The sequence below is a fragment of the Staurois parvus genome, unplaced genomic scaffold (genome assembly GCF_062004578.1).
Source record: "Staurois parvus isolate SC_StPar_1 unplaced genomic scaffold, SC_StPar_1.0 ptg001400l, whole genome shotgun sequence".
Taxonomy (NCBI): domain Eukaryota; kingdom Metazoa; phylum Chordata; class Amphibia; order Anura; family Ranidae; genus Staurois; species Staurois parvus.
In genome coordinates this window covers 520,565-538,653 of record NW_028319196.1, presented here as the reverse complement: position 1 = coordinate 538,653, position 18,089 = coordinate 520,565, and the positions used below count along the sequence as shown (strand labels likewise).

General features: G+C 42.5%; 1 protein-coding gene across 2 annotated transcripts in view; it reads left to right on the top strand.

Moving 5' to 3' along the window:
- Positions 1 to 18,089, top strand: part of LOC149436207 (tetraspanin-1-like) — a 48,760-nt gene that overhangs the window by 10,753 nt on the left and 19,918 nt on the right. For both annotated transcript variants that reach the window (XM_089661877.1, XM_089661878.1), the window contains exon 2: positions 15,108 to 15,173. In XM_089661877.1, the coding sequence (XP_089518003.1) occupies positions 15,117 to 15,173 (57 nt within the window). In that variant the 5' untranslated portion in view covers positions 15,108 to 15,116. The remainder of the gene's footprint in view (positions 1 to 15,107; positions 15,174 to 18,089) is intronic.

Genomic DNA, 18,089 nt, shown 5'->3' with positions numbered 1-18,089 from the left:
CTCAAGAAGTCTGTTTCTGATTGTTTGGTCAGAGACATTCACACCAGTGGCCTGCTGGAGGTCATTTTGTAGGGCTCTGGCAGGGCTCATCCTGGTCCTCTTTGCACAATGGAGCAGATACCGGTCCTGCTGATGGCTTAAGGACCTTCTACGACCCTGTCCAGTTCTCCTAGAATAACTGCCTGTCTCCTGGAATCTCCTCCATGTTCTTGAGACTGTGCAAACCTTCTGCCAATGGCATGTATTGATGTGCCATCTTGGAGGAGTTGGACTGCCTGTGCAACCTCTGTAGGGTCTAGGTATCGCCTCATGCTAACAGTAGTGACACTGACATGGGTCTCTTGGCTGCTTCTCTGATTAATGCTCTCCTTGCCCAGCCTGTCAGTTTAGGTGGACAGCCATGTCTTGGTAGGTTTGCAGTTGTGCCATACTCTTTCCATTTTCGGATGATGGATTGAACAGTGCTCCGTGAAATGTTCAAAGCTTTGGATATTTTTTTTATAACCTAACCCTGCTTTAAACTTCTCCACAACTTTATCCCTGACCTGTCTGGTGCGTTCCTTGGCCTTCTTGATGCTGTTTGTTCACTAATGTTCTTTACCAATCCTCTGAGGGTTTCACTTAACAGCTGAATTTATACTGAGATTAAATTACACACAGGTGGACTCTATTTACTAATTAGGTGACTTCTGAAGGCAATTGGTTTCAATAGATTTTAGGGGGTTGAATACAAATGCATGCCACACATCATTTTCCTTCCACTTCACAATTATGTGCCACTTTGTGTTTGTCTATCACATGAACATCCCAATAAAATACATTTACATTTTTGGTTGTAACATGACAAAATGTGGAAAATATCAAGGGATATGAATACTTTTTCAAGGCACTGTATATATATACTCACTGGCCACTTTATTAGGCACACCTGTTCAATTGCTTGGTAACACAAATTGCTAATCAGCCAATCACATGGCAATAACTCAATGCATTTAGGAATGTAGACGTGGTCAAGACTTCTTGCTGAAGTTCAAACCGAGCATCAGAATAGAAAGGGGAAGAAAGGGGATGTAATTGACTTTGAACGTGGCATGGTTGTTGGTGCCAGACAGGCTAGTCTGAGTATTTCAAAAACTACTGATCTACTGGGATTTCACGCACAACCATCTCTATGGTTTACAGAGATTAGTCCAAATAAGAGAAAATATCTAGTGAACTGCAGTTGTATGGACGAAAATGCCTTGTTGATGTCAGAGGTCAGAGGAGAATGGGCAGACTAGTTGCTGCGACATTCAGATGGTAGGGTTAGAATTTGATGTACACAACATGAAAGCATGGATCCATCCTGCCTTGTATCAACGGTTTAGGCTGGTGGTGGTGCAATGGTGTGGGGGTTATTTCTTGGCACTAGCAAGTTGTATCTAATAAAGGGGCAGGTAAGTGTAAGTTTAGTGCTTGTAGTCATTTCTCATAGCTAAGGTCCTCCAGTCCCCTTATTAGTTTTGTAGCTCTTCTCTGGACTCTCTCTGGTTCCAGCACAACCTTACTGAGGCCTGTTGACCACAACTGGATGGCATACTTAATGTGGCTGAACCAGAGTCTTGTAAAGAGGTAGAATTATAATTTTATCTCTTAAGGAAATACCCTTTTTAATGCATGCTAAGCTAATAGTCTACTAGCTTTTCTTGCTGGCATGCCATTGCTGAGCCTGTGATCTACTAGGTCTTTTTGCTTTTTATGAATCCATGCTGATTACTATTAATGATAGTGTTCTCATACACAAATTCTTGGATATAGTCTCTTATCATCTCCTCCAATAGTTTACATACTATCGATGTTAGACTGACTGGCCTGTAATTTCCAGGTGTATATCTCAGCCCTTTTTTTTAAATATTTTTTTTTGGCTTTTCACCAGTCAGCTGGTACCATTTTAGATACTGAGCTATCCATAAGAATTAAGCATGTGTGACTCCAAGAACTACCTGAAAATGCCATTTTTCTAATTGAAATGAATCAGATTGGGGTGGTGCTGCTGTATGTAATCAATATTTGAAAAAAAAACAAAAAGGAGGGTGACATACAGTCAATTTAGCCTATTCACTAATTAAGTGTTGCCGAAATAACCAAGCATAGCAAACAAAAAATGAATATCCTAACCTCTGGGTAGACAAAAGAGGTTACACTACCGGCAAACAAGGCTTATCAAAAAAGTGCAATTTATTGTACAAAAATATAGTCATGTATAGTATATTTATAAATAAAGATTCAGTGCTCCATACCAAATCACAACCCACACCAAACGTGCATGTAAAACAATGTCCAGACATCAGTAAAAATATATGTAAGGCAGAGATAGGCGCAGGCCATATGCTGCCTTAAAAATTGGACTAGTCGGTCATGCATTACATATCTGCCCCAGGGCCCATGAACATGAATAACTGAACTAGCGCTACTACCTAACTAGGTCACATGTGATGAAGGATCCCATTGTCCTTAGATAGAATTCTTGCCAGTGAACATGTCACAATGGAGAGTAATTGCGTTGACAGATAGCAGCCAGTAAGCGAGAAGGGTGCCAATAGATATATAGTCATTCACTGGTAGTGGAGTCCAAAGTAAATATGTGGCAGATTAAATTCAATCCACAGATATAAATCATCATGTGAGTTCCAGCAGGTTAATTATCCAGTGGATGTTAGCAATTGGCCGGCGTAAGCAGAGACAGCAGAGCTCGGGGAGAGAGGTGCAGCACAAACAGGAATAAGAAGCCATTAAAGAAGCCAAGCAAGCCAAAGTCAGTAATGTCATGCATCACATACCATCTGTATTCATCTGCTATGGCTCAACCCTATTGAAATCGACTTGGGGAGCCAAACTGATAGTATTCTCTGCCTGCTAATGGCTTCCGCAACCATATACTCTCTCCTTAGAGCTGGCCTCCTTCCGTTGTGATACTTAGTACCAAGAGAAAGTGTCTAACCACATCGGATGTCTCTTCCCCAGGGGTGGACTGACCATTTGGAAACTCGGGCACTTCCCGAGGGCCCAGGGTCAGTAGGGGGCCCCTTGAGATGCCTCTGGTACCTTTTCATAGGCTTTTTTGAGTTTGGGCAAGGACACAGGGGCCCCATGATCCCCTATTGCCCGGGGGCCCCATGAGTTGTCAGTCCGCCCCTGCTCTTCCCATTAAGTTGATAGATCGCCGTACTCCATGCTCCACACTGTAGTTCCTATCGTGGCAAACTCCGTTCTTCCTGCTCCTCTTCTTCGTGGTCAGTTACCATAGTTGGGCATAAGGAGGCATGACGGTGACGTCACTGATGTACAAATGAAGTATGTAATCAAGCTATTTGTAACAAAAAAAAAATGAAGTCCACGCCAAATATGCATTGCCAATGTACATCATACGGCTCCCTAGCACATCATACGGCTCCCTAGCCTGTGACATCATACGGCTCCCTAGCACCACATTTAGCTTTAAGGCATCCCCCAATGTTATTTGTGTATTTTCAGTGTCACATGAAAATACTCTCTACCTGCTGCTCTTTTTTTGTTTTTATTGTTTTTGTATTGGTACATACAGTGGGGATCGAAAGTTTGGGCACCCCAGCTAAAAATTTGTGTTAATGTGCATAAAGAAGCCAAGGAAAGATGGAAAAATCTCCAAAAGGCATCAAAATACAGATTAGACATTCTTATAATATGTCAACAAAAGTTAGATTTTATTTCCATCATTTACACTTTCAAAATAACAGAAAACAAAAAAATGGCGTCTGCAAAAGTTTGGGCACCCTGCAGAGTTAATATCTTGTACTGCCCCCTTTGGCAAGTATCACAGCTTGTAAACGCTTTTTGTAGCCAGCCAAGAGTCTTTCAATTCTTGTTTGAGGTATCTTTGCCCATTCTTCCTTACAAAAGTCTTCCATTTCTTTGAGATTTCTGGGCTGTCTGTCACGCATTGCTCTTTTAAGGTCTGTCCATAGATTTTCAATGATGTTGAGGTCAGGAGATTGTGAAGGCCATGGCAAAACCTTCAGTTTACGCCTCTTGATGTAATCCCCCGTAGATTTCGAGGTGTGTTTAGGATCATTATCCATTTGTAGAAGCCATCCTCTCTTTCACTTCAGCTTTTTCACAGATGGCATCAAGTTACCATCCAAAATTTGCTGAAATTTTATTGAATCCATTTTTCCTTCTACTCGTGAGATGTTCCCTGTGCCACTGGCTGCAACACAACCCCAAAGCATGATTGATCCAACCCCATGCTTAACAGTTGGACAGAGTTTCTTTTCATTAAATTCTGTGCCCCTTCTTCTCCAAACGTACCTTTGCTCATTCCGGCCAAAAAGTTCAATTTTAACCTCATCGGTCCACAGAACTTGTTTCCAAAATGCATCAGGCTTGTCTATATGTTCATTTGCAAAGTTCAAACGATGATTTTTGTGGTGAGGATGTAGAAGAGGTTTTCTTCTGATGACTCTTCCATGAAGACCATATTTGTACAAGTATCTCTTTATAGTGGAATAGTGTACCACAACTCGTGTCTGCCAGATCTTTCTGGAGGGATTGTGCAGTCAAACGTGGGTTTTGAATTGTTTTTCTCACAATCCTGCGAGCTGTTCTGTCTGATATTTTTCTTGGTCTTCCAGATCTTGCTTTAACTTCCACTGTTCCTGATGACTGCCATTTCTTAATTACATTCCGAACAGAGGATATTGACATCTGAAAACGCTTTGCTATCTTCTTATAGCCTTCTCCAGCTTTGTGAGCGTCAACTATTTTCAGTTTCAGTTTTCTAGACAACTGCTTAGAAGAACCCATGGTGCTGATTGTTGGGGCAAGGTCAGATGAGTCTGGGCATTTAAAACCTTTGAGATTGACATCACCTGGTCTTCCCAGACGATGATTGAGAACAATCCATGACACTGGCAGGTCTCAGCTTGGCAAAGGGGGCAGTGCATGCTATAAATTCTGCAGGGTGCCCAAACTTTTGCAGACGCCGTTTTTTTGTTTTCTGTTATTTTGAAAGTGTAAATGATGGAAATAAAATCTAACTTTTGTTGACATATTATAAGAATGTCTAATCTGTAATTTGATGCCTTTTGGAGAGTTTTCCATCTTTCCTTGGCTTCTTTATGCACATTAATACACATTTTTAGCTGGGGTGCCCAAACTTTCGATCCCCACTGTACATGTTGCCACATGGCATGGCCACATACATATTGGTACCACATGGCAGCACTCAGCTTCTCACACCTTTCTTTTTTAGTATGGCTATTAGCCCACAATCGGCAGAATTTACTAACAGGATTCACTCCCCATCACTTCATTAGGATTCATTGCTTGGGTTTGCCAAATTTCAAACAGGACCCCTGAACCCTTGGTGAATTAAACTTGGGCAGATTTGCTCATCCTTAGAATGCCACCAGTGTAATCAGGGTCATGGATATGGGGGTACCACCAGTCCTCCTGTACAGGGCCCAGGCCAGCAGGGGGGCCCAGGCAGCTGAGTGAATTGGATGTGGGCAGGGAGATTGGTCAGCACAGTGTGGGGGGAAAGTACTGAAACTGATCCCCTGTATGGCTCCCTCTGCAGCAGCTGAAAGCAGGCTTCTTCTCCTCTCCATACAGGGGATTGGTTCCAATAATTGCCCCCCACTGCACCCATGACCATCCCTGTACACCATACTATTACCCCTGCTGTGTGCCCCCCTGTGTGCCCCCCACACTGCAGTGCTGCTGGCTTCCCTCCTCTGCTTCCCACCGGCAGCTACAAGCACACATTAGGATCCTTCAGAATGGAGACTGGGGGAAGGGTCTGGTGAAAATGTCACAATTACCAGCTCTTATCTTTCCTGAATGGACACAAGTGGGACCGATCACTCACTGTGTTCATTCATAACTGACTCATAGTAAACAGTGTTTTGTTTTTTTTGGGGGGGGGGGGGCTGTCAGGTTGGCTGTATGGTTGCCCCATGGTTACTAACAGCAGCCCTGGATGTAATGGCATTTGCAATGTTCTCTACATCATTATGTTCTGAGTGCAGTGTGCCATTAATAGGCACCTCCAGGATTGGTCCATAATGCCCTGGGCTCCCAGGGAATAGGTTGAATGTCTTCCAACGAGTGCTGAACCCTAGAGCCATGGGTCTTTATGGGACGATGTCAGGAGTATTGCAACAAAACCTGGTTTCTTTTAAAAACTTCTAAGCAGTGTATTAAAAAAAAGTGGAATTGTGCTTCAACTTAGTGTTAAATATAACTACACTTTCATTAAAAATGATACTTTTATACTTGTCCCAGCAGCCTCTGAAAAAAATGCCAATATAATGGGTTACTTTTCGGAAGAAAAGCCACGCTTCCAGTAAGGGCTCATGCACACGGGCATAAAATACGCCGCATTCAGATCTGTAGTGCATGCATTTTATGATGGATCTGGACACAATTGTATGCTATGTTCCCATGCACACAGCTGTACACAGCTCCATAATCTGGATGTGTTTTCATCTGCATTAAATGTAAACCACATGTAAACCACTTGCATCTTAGTGACCTAGGATGTTAGGCAGTAGGGGCCCCTGCAGACAGTGGTGTTTTCTGGTGCATACTTAGGCAAGTGAAGGAAAAACATTTTCATTGTTTGGTTTATTTCTTTCATGCTATTTTTAATTTTTTTTTTCTGTGCAATTAATCCTCTTTCTCTTTTTATGTATATTTTTTCCTTGAATCTGTTATGATGGAATTTAATGAGAGAATTATCAATTGTGGCATAAGTAATTTTAAAGGGGGCTGTAGGAAGGACACATGTGGAAACAGTGGGTATAATAGCAGTGATCTCTAGCAGTCTCTTGTAGTGTTTCTCCAGTCTATGACTGTATCCCGGAGCATGTCCCCAGTGTATCTTGTCTACAGTCTCTCTGCATCTCATGTATCTTGTCTACAGTCTCTGACCATCTCCTGTACCATGTCTGCAGTCTCTGATCATCTCCTGTACCATGTCTGCAGTCTCTGATCATCTCCTGTACCATGTCTTCAGTCTCTGATCATCTCCTGTACCATGTCTGCAGTCTCTGACCATCTCCTATACCATGTCTGCAGTCTCTGATCATCTCCTGTATCATGTCTGCAGTCTCTGACCATCTCCTGTACCATGTCTGCAGTCTCTGACCATCTCCTGTACCATGTCTGCAGTCTCTGACCATCTCCTGTACCATGTCTGCAGTCTCTGACCATCTCCTGTACCATGTCTGCAGTCTCTGACCATCTCCTGTATCATGTCTGCAGTCTCTGACCATCTCCTGTACCATGTCTGCAGTCTCTATTTCCTGTACCATGTCTACAGTCTCTCACCATCTCCTGTATCTTGTCTACAGTCTCTAACCATCTCCTGTACCATGTCCGCAGTCTCTGACCATCTCTTATAGTATGTGCGTCGTCTCCGACCATCTCCTGTTGCATGTCTGCAGTCTCTGACCATCTCTTATAGCATGTGCGATCTGACCATCTCTTATTGTATGTGCGTAGTCTCTGACCATCTCTTATAGTGTGTGTGTGGTCTCCGACCATCTCCTGTTGCATGTCTGCATTTCCTGACACTTTTCTGTAGCATTCCATTCGCTGAATATTATGTGTGGCCTGTTGGTAATGTCAGGAGCAGCACTTGAGGTCCCCTATATAGGTAAGGTGGTCACCACTGACTTGCACAGTATGAGACAAAACATTTGTGTGAATGGTAAAGCACTGACAGCCGGCATTGTCTGGCTGCTCTTTCTCCTAAGCCTACTTTGTCATCCATACACAGTGCTGTGAGGCTTCCAAGACTGCAACCATATTAGTGGAGGTGTAACCTGCCACCGATAAGTCTCACTAGACCACTGATGGCCCCCGTGTGACACAAGGATCAGACTCAAGAGTGGATAGGATTTGCCTTTGATGACATCAGATTTCTGACAGACCCTGATGAAGAGCTCAGTTTCTGTCGTGTCTTACAACATAGTAACATAGAGAATGCTGTCTGCAGTAATCCAAGGTTAGATCATGAGATCATTGTGCCCACGGATATACGGTTCAGATGCACAAACACCGGCTCAGCATAACAGATAGTGCTGGATTCAGTTTTGCATATTTAGGTAACAATTTGCCTTTCAAAATTATTCCATCTAGTGAGTATTTTCCTAATCTAATTTCTTTAAAAATAAAAATATTTCCTGCAATCCTTTCTGACTCTAGCTAGTGCGGTATGACATATCTGTAGACGTGGTACAATGGGGCAGACATACAGAAGAACCAATCCTACTATGATTGGGTACTTATTCATGCGATGAAGAAAATAGTACAAGCAGCTCTCTTACTTAATAATTCCTGAGAGTTAAATATATACTGAACTGCACTAGGAACCCCTACGGAATAAACTGCTGGACTTCATTCACATGTGCAGCTAGGGGGTGGTAAAATCAGGTTGAACTGCAGTTTTACCACCCCCTAAACAAACGCCCACCTGAACCTGGGTATGCAGCTGCTCAGGGTTGTACTCATGCTTTGGTCGTCCAAAAATTAAAAGCATACGTTAACACCGCCAAATGTGACTAATGCAGTTTAGTGGTTGCCTGCAAACATATGAAATGCACAGGATTGCAACCTGATAGTGCAGCAATTATAGGCTTAAATCAGGCAGTTAGGAAAAGGAATCCAATGCAGATCACTCTTCAGAGGGCACTGCACATGTGAATGGGCTCTAAGAGGAATATGTAGGATTTGTATTGCCATGTACAGTACAATAATAGTAAGATAATTTGGCAAATTCATACGAAGTGTCTAGGCGACTCTAGAATTTCATCGCGCCTGTGCATGACAAATGTTGGTGCAGGTGACGGATTCAAGTACCTGTTGAAAACAGGTATATGAATTCGGGGTAGGCAAAGGCCCACTGAGTCCAGAGCAGGGGCAGACTGACCATTTGAGCACTTGGGCACTGCCCAAAGGCCCGGGGTCAGTAGGGGGCCAGATGAGATGCCCCTGGTACCTTTCATTGGCTTCTTCATAGGCTTTTTTGGGTGCGGGTGAGGACACAGGGGCCCCATGATCCCCTATTGGCCGGGGGCCCCATGAGTTGTCAGTCCACCCCTGGTCCAGAGTGTCATACAGATCGCAGCACCAAGGAGTTTTGTGGTTGGGTGAGTAGATACTGATAGGAAAGCCAAGACCCTTGAGTCCCATCAAGTCCACTTCCCTTGTGATTGACAGTAGGCAGTGGGTGAATTTATAGACAAAAGACCTCTTTCTACTGGCTATAGAGTATGCCAACTACCTGCTGTCAATCATAAGGAGAGAGCAGAGAGCAAATATGTCATTTGTAAAGCAATGTACAGAGACAGGCACTCTGCCTGTCTCTGTAGGCGAGTGTTTCTCAACTCCAGTCCTCATGGACCCCCAACAGGTCATGTTTTCAGGATTTCCCTCAGATGAAACAGCTGTGGTAATTACTAAGGCAGTGAAACTGATCAAATCACCTGTGCAAAATAATGGAAATCCTGAAAACATGACCTGTTGGGGGTCCATGAGGACTGGAGTTGAGAAACACTGGTGTAGGCCAACCTATAATTGGTCCTCATTATCTCCAGTTTTGTCATCTAAGAACCGCAGGTAATTATTTTTTAATTTAGTAATAGTGCTTTGTAAAAGTGGCACTTTTAAGAACCACCTAATGCAGGCCATAGATGGGTCAAAAATCGGCTGATTTTTCGGACGAAAAAAAATCAGCCCATTTTCGCACCGTTAATGGGTTAATTGGTCGGCACATTTTTTTTATCAGTAAAGTTTGAAAAAAATCGGCCAATTTTGCCGATCGCCCGATTTTACCAGCAATGATGGGCAAATCGGCCGATCGTTGTACCGATAAAAAATCTGCGCATGAGCCGTGACCTGCAATAAGAAGAAGAAGAAGAAAAAGAAGATGAAGAAGAAGAAAAAGAAGAAGAATAATTCCACTCCGCTATTATATTTTATATGAAAAGTCTTGCGGTTGCAACAATGTATCCATTTGTATCCGAATAAAAACATCTGTATCCGAAATCAATACAAATAGATACATTGTTGCAACCGCAAAACTTTTTCATATCAAATATAATAGCGGCTCTCTCTGCAAGGGACAGAAGTAATTAAATGCCGGCCGCAGACGGGACGAAAATCGGCCGATTTTTTTTACCATTGGTGGTAACGTTGGCCTATTGAATGACCAATTTTTCGTTTTTTTTTTAAATGGCCGGTTTTTGACCCGTCTATGGCCTGCATAAGTCTGCTACACGTGTCCGTAAAGCTGCCGAAATGGGCGGTAGGGATTTTTACATCTGGCAAAGACCATCATAAGAGCTGTACTGATAGAAAAGTGCTGTTAGAACTTTATTGAATTCCCCTCAATATCTTTATTACTATTCACCTAAAAACTGTTCTACATATGAAATTACAAAATTTACATACCAATAAAAAAACAAAAGTTTCTTACGTTAAATTCCTGCACTTTGTGCAGAATAGTGTGAAGGCTTGGCTCACACCTGTACAGCTTCTGCATGTTCTGCATGTAGGGAAAGCCTTTTCATTTCAATGGGCTGCCCTACATGCAGAAACACAGAGAAAGTAGGCCCCTTACCTTTTTTTTAAAATGGCGCCGCATGGTATTGTGGCACCATTCAGATTGGCATATGCAAAAGCATGGATGTTATGCTATGCGTGGGGGTGCTATTAAAGTGTTACCAAACCCCGGACCCTGCATTCACTATATCTGGTCTCCAACAGTACACAGCACATGAAAATGCAATTATTTTACTAAATATAAACTGCTAAATACCTTTTCTCATCAGCAGTATAGAGCAGTCTTGTGACTTCTATCAGTGTCCAGCAGAGCACTGGCTAAAGCTTGTAAGAGGAGTTTTCTTTCTGCTCTAGGAGGATGCAGAACCCCTGAACTCTGTCTGGACAGTGCTGATTGGTCCTGTGCTGATCACATGCACTCATCCAAGAAAAAAAAAACCTCTCTAGCAATACACACCAAGTTGAGCATGTGTAGAGTGCCTCTACACCATATGTCTTATCAGGAAATAAGAGGGGGACAATGTAAGAAGGGGAGGATCAGAGAAGACAGGATCAAACAGCATTTTATAACACAATGCAGAGGATTAACCACTTAGGTTCCACAGGGAGTATATCAAGCATGCTTTACTGCATATACAGACTGAGTTTACTGTTGTAGCCAGGGGCGGACTGACCATTTGGAAACTCGGGCACTGCCCGAGGGCCCGGGGTCAGTAGGGGGCCCCATGAGATGCCCCTGGTACCTTTTTCATGGGCTTTTTTGAGTTTGGGCAAGGACACAGGGGCCCCATGATCCCCTATTGCCCGGGGGCCCCATGAGTTGTCAGTCCGCCCCTGGTTGTAGCTTTAGTAACACTATAAGAATTAATGGCATCCCTATGCACTTTACTAAAGAGCAGCACGTTTTTTCAGCAGGTCAGAAACATGCACAATTGTGCCCATTTCTGACACGCAACCATGAAAACCTAGCCTTAGATGAGAAGCAATGAAGATTTTATATTTTATTCTTATTGTACTTGGAACTAAAAATCCTGCTGGTTACTCATCCACTCTGTTTTACTTCTGGTTAAATATTGAGGACTCATGAGCAATGATTCTAGTTTCAAGCACAGGTGAGTTTAATTATAGCAGTGTTTCTCAACTCCAGTCCTCATGGACCCCCAACAGGTCATGTTTTCAGGATTTCCCTCAGATGAAACAGCTGTGGTAATTACTAAGGCAGTGAAACTGATCAAATCACCTGTGCAAAATAATGGAAATCCTGAAAACATGACCTGTTGGAGGTCCATGAGGACTGGAGTTGAGAAACACTGAATTATAGGAACAGTCTGTCTTTGAGATATTGCAGTCTTTGTGCATGTTTGCTTCATATTCCTAAAGTACCAAAGTGGTAAAATGTTTTCATAGAAGTTCTCAGCTCTGCCCACCCTCTATGAACATTATGAAGAGCCCACTTATCTACAGTAGCATCCAACAGTAACTTCAACAGGACCGTTCCTGGAGCTACTGGAGTCCCTCGATATAAAGGAAATTAGCGGGTGATCTCTTAACAGAGATATTGGTTTTTGGAGAATTAATCCTTTCATAATGCTTTACAAGAGCAAAGATGAAAGTAAATTTAAAAAAACAATCAGATTTCAATATAGTATAGAGAGATTTGTAAAAGTTACATGCTTATGGGGTCGTATGAGTAACTGCAATTGATATATTGCTATTAACTTGTTACTAAATGCAATTATTTTAGTAAATATAAACTGCTAAATACCTTTTGTCATTAGCAGTATATGGCAGTCTCGTGACCTCTATCAGTGTCCAGCAGAGCACTGGTTAAAGCTTATAGGAAGATTTTTCATTCTCCCGTGATTTTCTTATGAGGCTGCAGGACCCTTGACCCTCTGTGTGGGCAGTGCTGGTTGGCCCTGTGCTAATCACATGCACTCTCCCAAGAAAAAAAAACTCTCTAGCAATATTATTATTATTATACAGTATTTATAAAGTGCCAATAGTTCGCTCAGCGCTGTACATTACAAAGGGGGACAGAACATGTGACAGAACAATAACAATACAATGCAAAACATGAGGGGATCGAGGGCCCTGCTCTTTCAAGCTTACAATTTAGGAGCAATACACACCAAACTGAGCATGTGCAGCTTGCCCCCAAGGCTCTGTTCTATCAGCAGATAGATTGGGGACAGTAAATGAAGGAGATGATCAGAGAAGACGATTAACCCCTTAGGTTCCACAGAGTATAACAAGCATGCTTTATTGCATATACAGACGTATGAACTCATTTCTCCAATAATCAGTCTAGGGGTATTGTTTTTCTTGTTTTTATTTTTGAAGAATTGGGACAGGGATGACGGAGATGAATGTGATACTCCAAATTAGGAACTGTGTACATCGAGGACTTTGTCTAATCTTCAGGACAAGCTGTATTGGAGTCCTTGCGTGAATCCAAAAAGTGGACAGCTTAAAGTGATATTAAATCTTCTTTTTTTTAATTAAAATAACAAACAAGTCTATACCTATCTGCCCTGTGCAATGCTTTTGGGACCACTTCTGGGGTCCCCTACCGGCACTCCTGGCCCCTCTTCGGCGGATGCCCCCACAAAAAGACGCTTTCCATGAGGGCACCTGCCTGCGACCATTAACACAGAGCAAGTAGCTTAGCCCCGCCCCCCGCTCCTGAGTCACAGCATTTGATTTTTTAAATATATTCTTCAGATTTTTTTTAACATATAAAAAGTCATTTTAACATATTTTTACATATATTTGTAAATGCATTCCAAAAATGTAGATTTGTATTTTTAAAGACATACGGTATATTTGAAATGTATTTTTAAAAATATTTTTCATATATTTTGTAATAGAAACGCATTTCAACATGCAGCATATATATATATATTTATTGAAATATATTTTGAAATATATTGAATATGGCCAAAATTGTAGCATTTCAAATATATGGCAATATATTTGCGAAGAATATTTTTAAAATATATTTCAAATATATTTTTCTTCCATGTGGGCGGGCTTGGTAAATCCTAGCCAGGAAAGAAACAGAGCCCCATATGCTCACTGAATATATATACAGTTACCCAGCATGCCTTAAAGCCCCTCTCTCTGGGATAGGCTGAGGTTATATCAATATTCATGCTGCCATCTGCATAGCTTCACACCTACCACCCAGAATCTTCTGCAGTCTCCTGGATGATCTATAAGCAATTACAGAAACAGATTTTGTTTCTATTTTAGATAAAAAGGTTTAAATTGTATCTAGACCCAAGAATAAAAATGGAACATATTGCATTTTAACAGTCCTTCGATATGGTGGTTGCATTCGTTTTTTGTTTTTTTTTCAGGCTAGGAACATTTTCTACAAGTTCTGAAAAATATAGTACCTGTTGATGCTGCAAGAAACACAGTGTCCTTGTCACTTCATGTACACATATCTGAAACACTGTTTTTAGCCTTCCCATTTATCCCCTGTGGACTACAAAAAAAACATAACCACATGTTCTGGAGATGAGGAGAGGAAGAGGTGTTCAGTCACCCTAGGTTCACATCTGTGCGGGTGGTGCTGCTGCGGCTCCGCACGAAAATCCATGCAGCCACACCGCCCGCACAGAGAATTGCAGACCCTTGGGCGGGTGCCATTAATTCTAATGGCACGCCGCCCGCACTGGAAAACGCAACCGTACTGGGAACCGAGGTTCCTGCGTGGGCTGCGTTTTCCAAAGTGCAGGGACTTCTTCCCTTGCGTGTCACGGCCACGGGAGTCCATTCAAATGAATGGGCGCTTGTGCCTGTGCAAAACGCGGCCCGTACGGCCGCATAGATGTGAACCGGGGGTAAGACTAACACACTTTTTGTTGAAGGGTAACAACAGTGATTTTCCATAGATAGAGGGGAATATTTATTAAAACTGGTGCATTCAGAATCTGGTGCAGCTGTGCATGGCAGCCAATCAGCTTCTAACTTCAACTTGTTCAGTTAAGCTTTGACAACAAAATCTGGAAGCTGATTGGTTTCTATGCAGAGCTGCACCAGATTTTGCATCATGCAGTTTTAGTAAATAACCCCACAGTAATAGTGAGTGACTGTGTGTTATCATACAAGACAGAACGTGTGTTATTGTCAGGATCACCAAGTAAAAATAAGGGAAAAAAGCTTGGAGAAAAAGAAAACGAATGCAGCCATCACATCTAAGGACTACTAAGGTACAGTATATTATAGTTGTGTTTTTACAGTATGTAACAGGTTAAACCATATGAATGACAGTGTTAGAGTGTCCCAATCCTGTACAGCTCTCTCTGTATGAAAATGTGAAGAATATTTTTAATAAAAGCAAGTGAAATAAAAAAAAATGAATATACCGAAGGCTGTCAATACAGATCTTACCCCCAACACAGTTACCAGAGTACAATATTTTTCACCAAAGGGCAGAAAAAGATGTCCAGCTAATACACAAACATCAGGACACAGGAATTTAAAGATGTATTTACTTTTTTCTCTTCCAGGTCGTAAAAATGAGTTGCTTTTCATTCTTAAAAACGATGATGTTCATCTTCAACGGCATAATATTTGTGAGTATAGACGCTTCCAGAGCTTGCAATGTTTTAGTCAAGTGTTAATGTACCCTCAATTAGAGAGAAACAGTCTGAAACCAAACAGCTTCTGCTCTTTTTAAAGGCAAATTTGTCTTTATTAGATTTTGTATCAAATTAAACATTATATAGCAAGAAAATAATAAGAACATCAACAATGGAATGGGCAAAAAACAACAGCATAGGTATGAGCAGAGGCGGACTGACAACTCATGGGGCCCCTGGGCAATAGGGGATCATGGGGCCCCTGTGTCTGCTCTCTTTAAAGGCAAATTTGTCTTTATTAGATTTTGTATCAAATTAAACAATATATAGCAAGAAAATAATAAGAACATCGACAATGGAATGGGCAAAAAACAACAGCATAGGTATGAGCAGGGGCGGACTGACAACTCATGGGGCCCCCGGGCAATAGGGGATCATGGGGCCCCTGTGTCCTTGCCCACACTCAAAAAAGCCTATGAAAAAGGTACCAGGGGCATTTCATGGGGCCCCCTACTGACCCCGGGCCCTCGGGCACTGCCCGAGTGCTCGAATGGTCAGTCCGCCCCTGGGTATGAGTATGATCCATGGGGATGAAGGAAGATGAATCCAAACATAGATACAAGGGGGGCATCCCCAGACAGGCGATATTCAACAATAATGAGAATTCCATAAAACCAAGAGAATACACCCAGAGAGGAAAGAGAGAAAAGGAGAGAAGAGAGAAAAAAAAAGGTAGGTAAAAGGAAAAGGGGGAGGGGAGACACCAGACAAGGTCGGACTGACCATTTGGAAACTCGGGCACTGCCCGAGGGCCCAGGGTCAGTAGGGGGCCCCATGAGATGCCCCTGGTATCTTTATCATAGGCTTTTTTGTATTTGGGCAAGGACACAGGGTCCCCATGATCCCCTATTGCCCGGGGGCCCCATGAGTTGTCAGTCCGCCCCTGCACTAGATGTAAAGGTATTGAAGGAAGAGAGGAAAGAAAAGGAAGAGGGTCAGGAGATGGACACGGCAACAAGTGGAGACAAGGTGATCATCCATCAGTATCCCATCAGAATGATCCCACTGGTCGCACCCCAATTCGGACTGCAGGGCCACACCGATGAACATGCTAGAATGAAAAAGACTTGGGGGAGTAGGGCTCAACTCCGTTAAGGCACGACGGGAACACAAATCTCAGAGAGACGAAGAGGAGGAGAAATGGAGCCAGACCGACCCTCTGCTCTCTTTAGAAAATGCTTTGAAACACCAGTGTCATGTGTACACCCTTTTATATACATTTATTTATAAATTATACTATATACAGTCATGGCCGAAATTGTTGGCACCCTTGATATTTTTCCTGAAAATCAAGTATTTCACACAAAAAAGGTATTGCATTAACACATGTTTTGCTATACACATGTTTATTCCCTTTGTATGTATTGGAACAAATATAAAACAGAGGCAGAAAAGCAAATATGACATAATGTCACACAAAACCCCAAAAATGGGCTGGACAAAAGTATTGGCACCCTTAACTTAATATTTGGTTGCACACCCTTTGGAAAACATAACTGAAATCAGTCGCTTCCTATAACCATCAATAAGCTTCTGACACCTCTCACCCGGAATTTTGGACCACTCTTCCTTTGCAAACAGCTCCAGGTCTCTCTTATTGGAAGGACACCTTTTCCCAACAGCAATTTTAAGATCTCTCCACAGGTGTTCAATGGGATTTAGATCTGGGCTCATTGCTGGCCACTTCAGAACTCTCCAGCGCTTCTTTGCCATCCATTTCTGAGTGCTTTTTGACGTATGTTTGGGGTCATTGTCCTGCTGGAAGACCCAGGATCTTGGACGCAAACCCAGCTTTCTGACACTGGGCCCTACAGTGCGACCCAAAATCCTTTGGTAATCCTCAGATTTCATGATGCCTTGCACACAGTCAAGGCACCCAGTGCCAGAGGCAGCAAAACAACCCCAAAACATCATTGAACCTCCACCATATTTTACCGTAGGTACTGTGTTTTGTTCTTTGTAGGCCTCATTCCGTTTTCGGTAAACAGTAGAATGATGTGCTTTACCGAAAAGCTCTATCTTGGTCTCATCTGTCCACAAGACGTTTTCCCAGAAGGCTTTTGGCTTACTCAAGTACATTTTGGCAAACTGTAGTCTTGCTTTTTTATGTCTCTGTGTCAGCAGTGGGGTCCTCCTGGGTCTCCTGCCATAGCGTTTCATTTCATTTAAATGTCGACGGATAGTTCGCGCTGACACTGATGCTCCCTGAGCCTGCAGGACAGCTTGAATGTCTTTGGAACATGTTTGGGGCTGCTTATCCACCATCCGGACTATTCTGCGTTGCAATCTTTCATCAATTTTCCTCATCCGTCCACGACCAGGGAGATTAGCTACAGTGCCATGGGTTGCAAACTTCTTGATAATGTTGCGCACTGTGGACAAAGGCAAATCTAGTTCTCTGGAGATGGACTTGTAACCTTGAGATTGTTGATATTTTGCCACAATTTTGGTTCTCAGGTCCTCAGACAGTTCTCGTCTCCTCTTTCTGTTGTCCATGCTTAGTGTGGCACAGACAGACACACAATGCAAAGGTTAAGTGAACGTCTCTCCTTTTTATCTGCTTTCAGGTGTGATTTCTATATTGCCCACACCTGTTACTTGCCCCAGGTGAGTTTACAGGAGCATCACATGCTTGTAACATTCTTATTTATCCGCAGTTGTGAAAGGGTGCCAATACTTTTGTCCAGCCCATTTTTGGAGGTTTGTGTGACATTATGTCGAATTTGCTTTCTTTCCTCCCTTTTTTTGTTTTGTCCCAATACACACAAAGGGAATAAACATGTGTATAGCAAAACATGTGTTAATGCAATACGTTTCGTGAGAAATACATGATTTTCAGGAAAAATATCA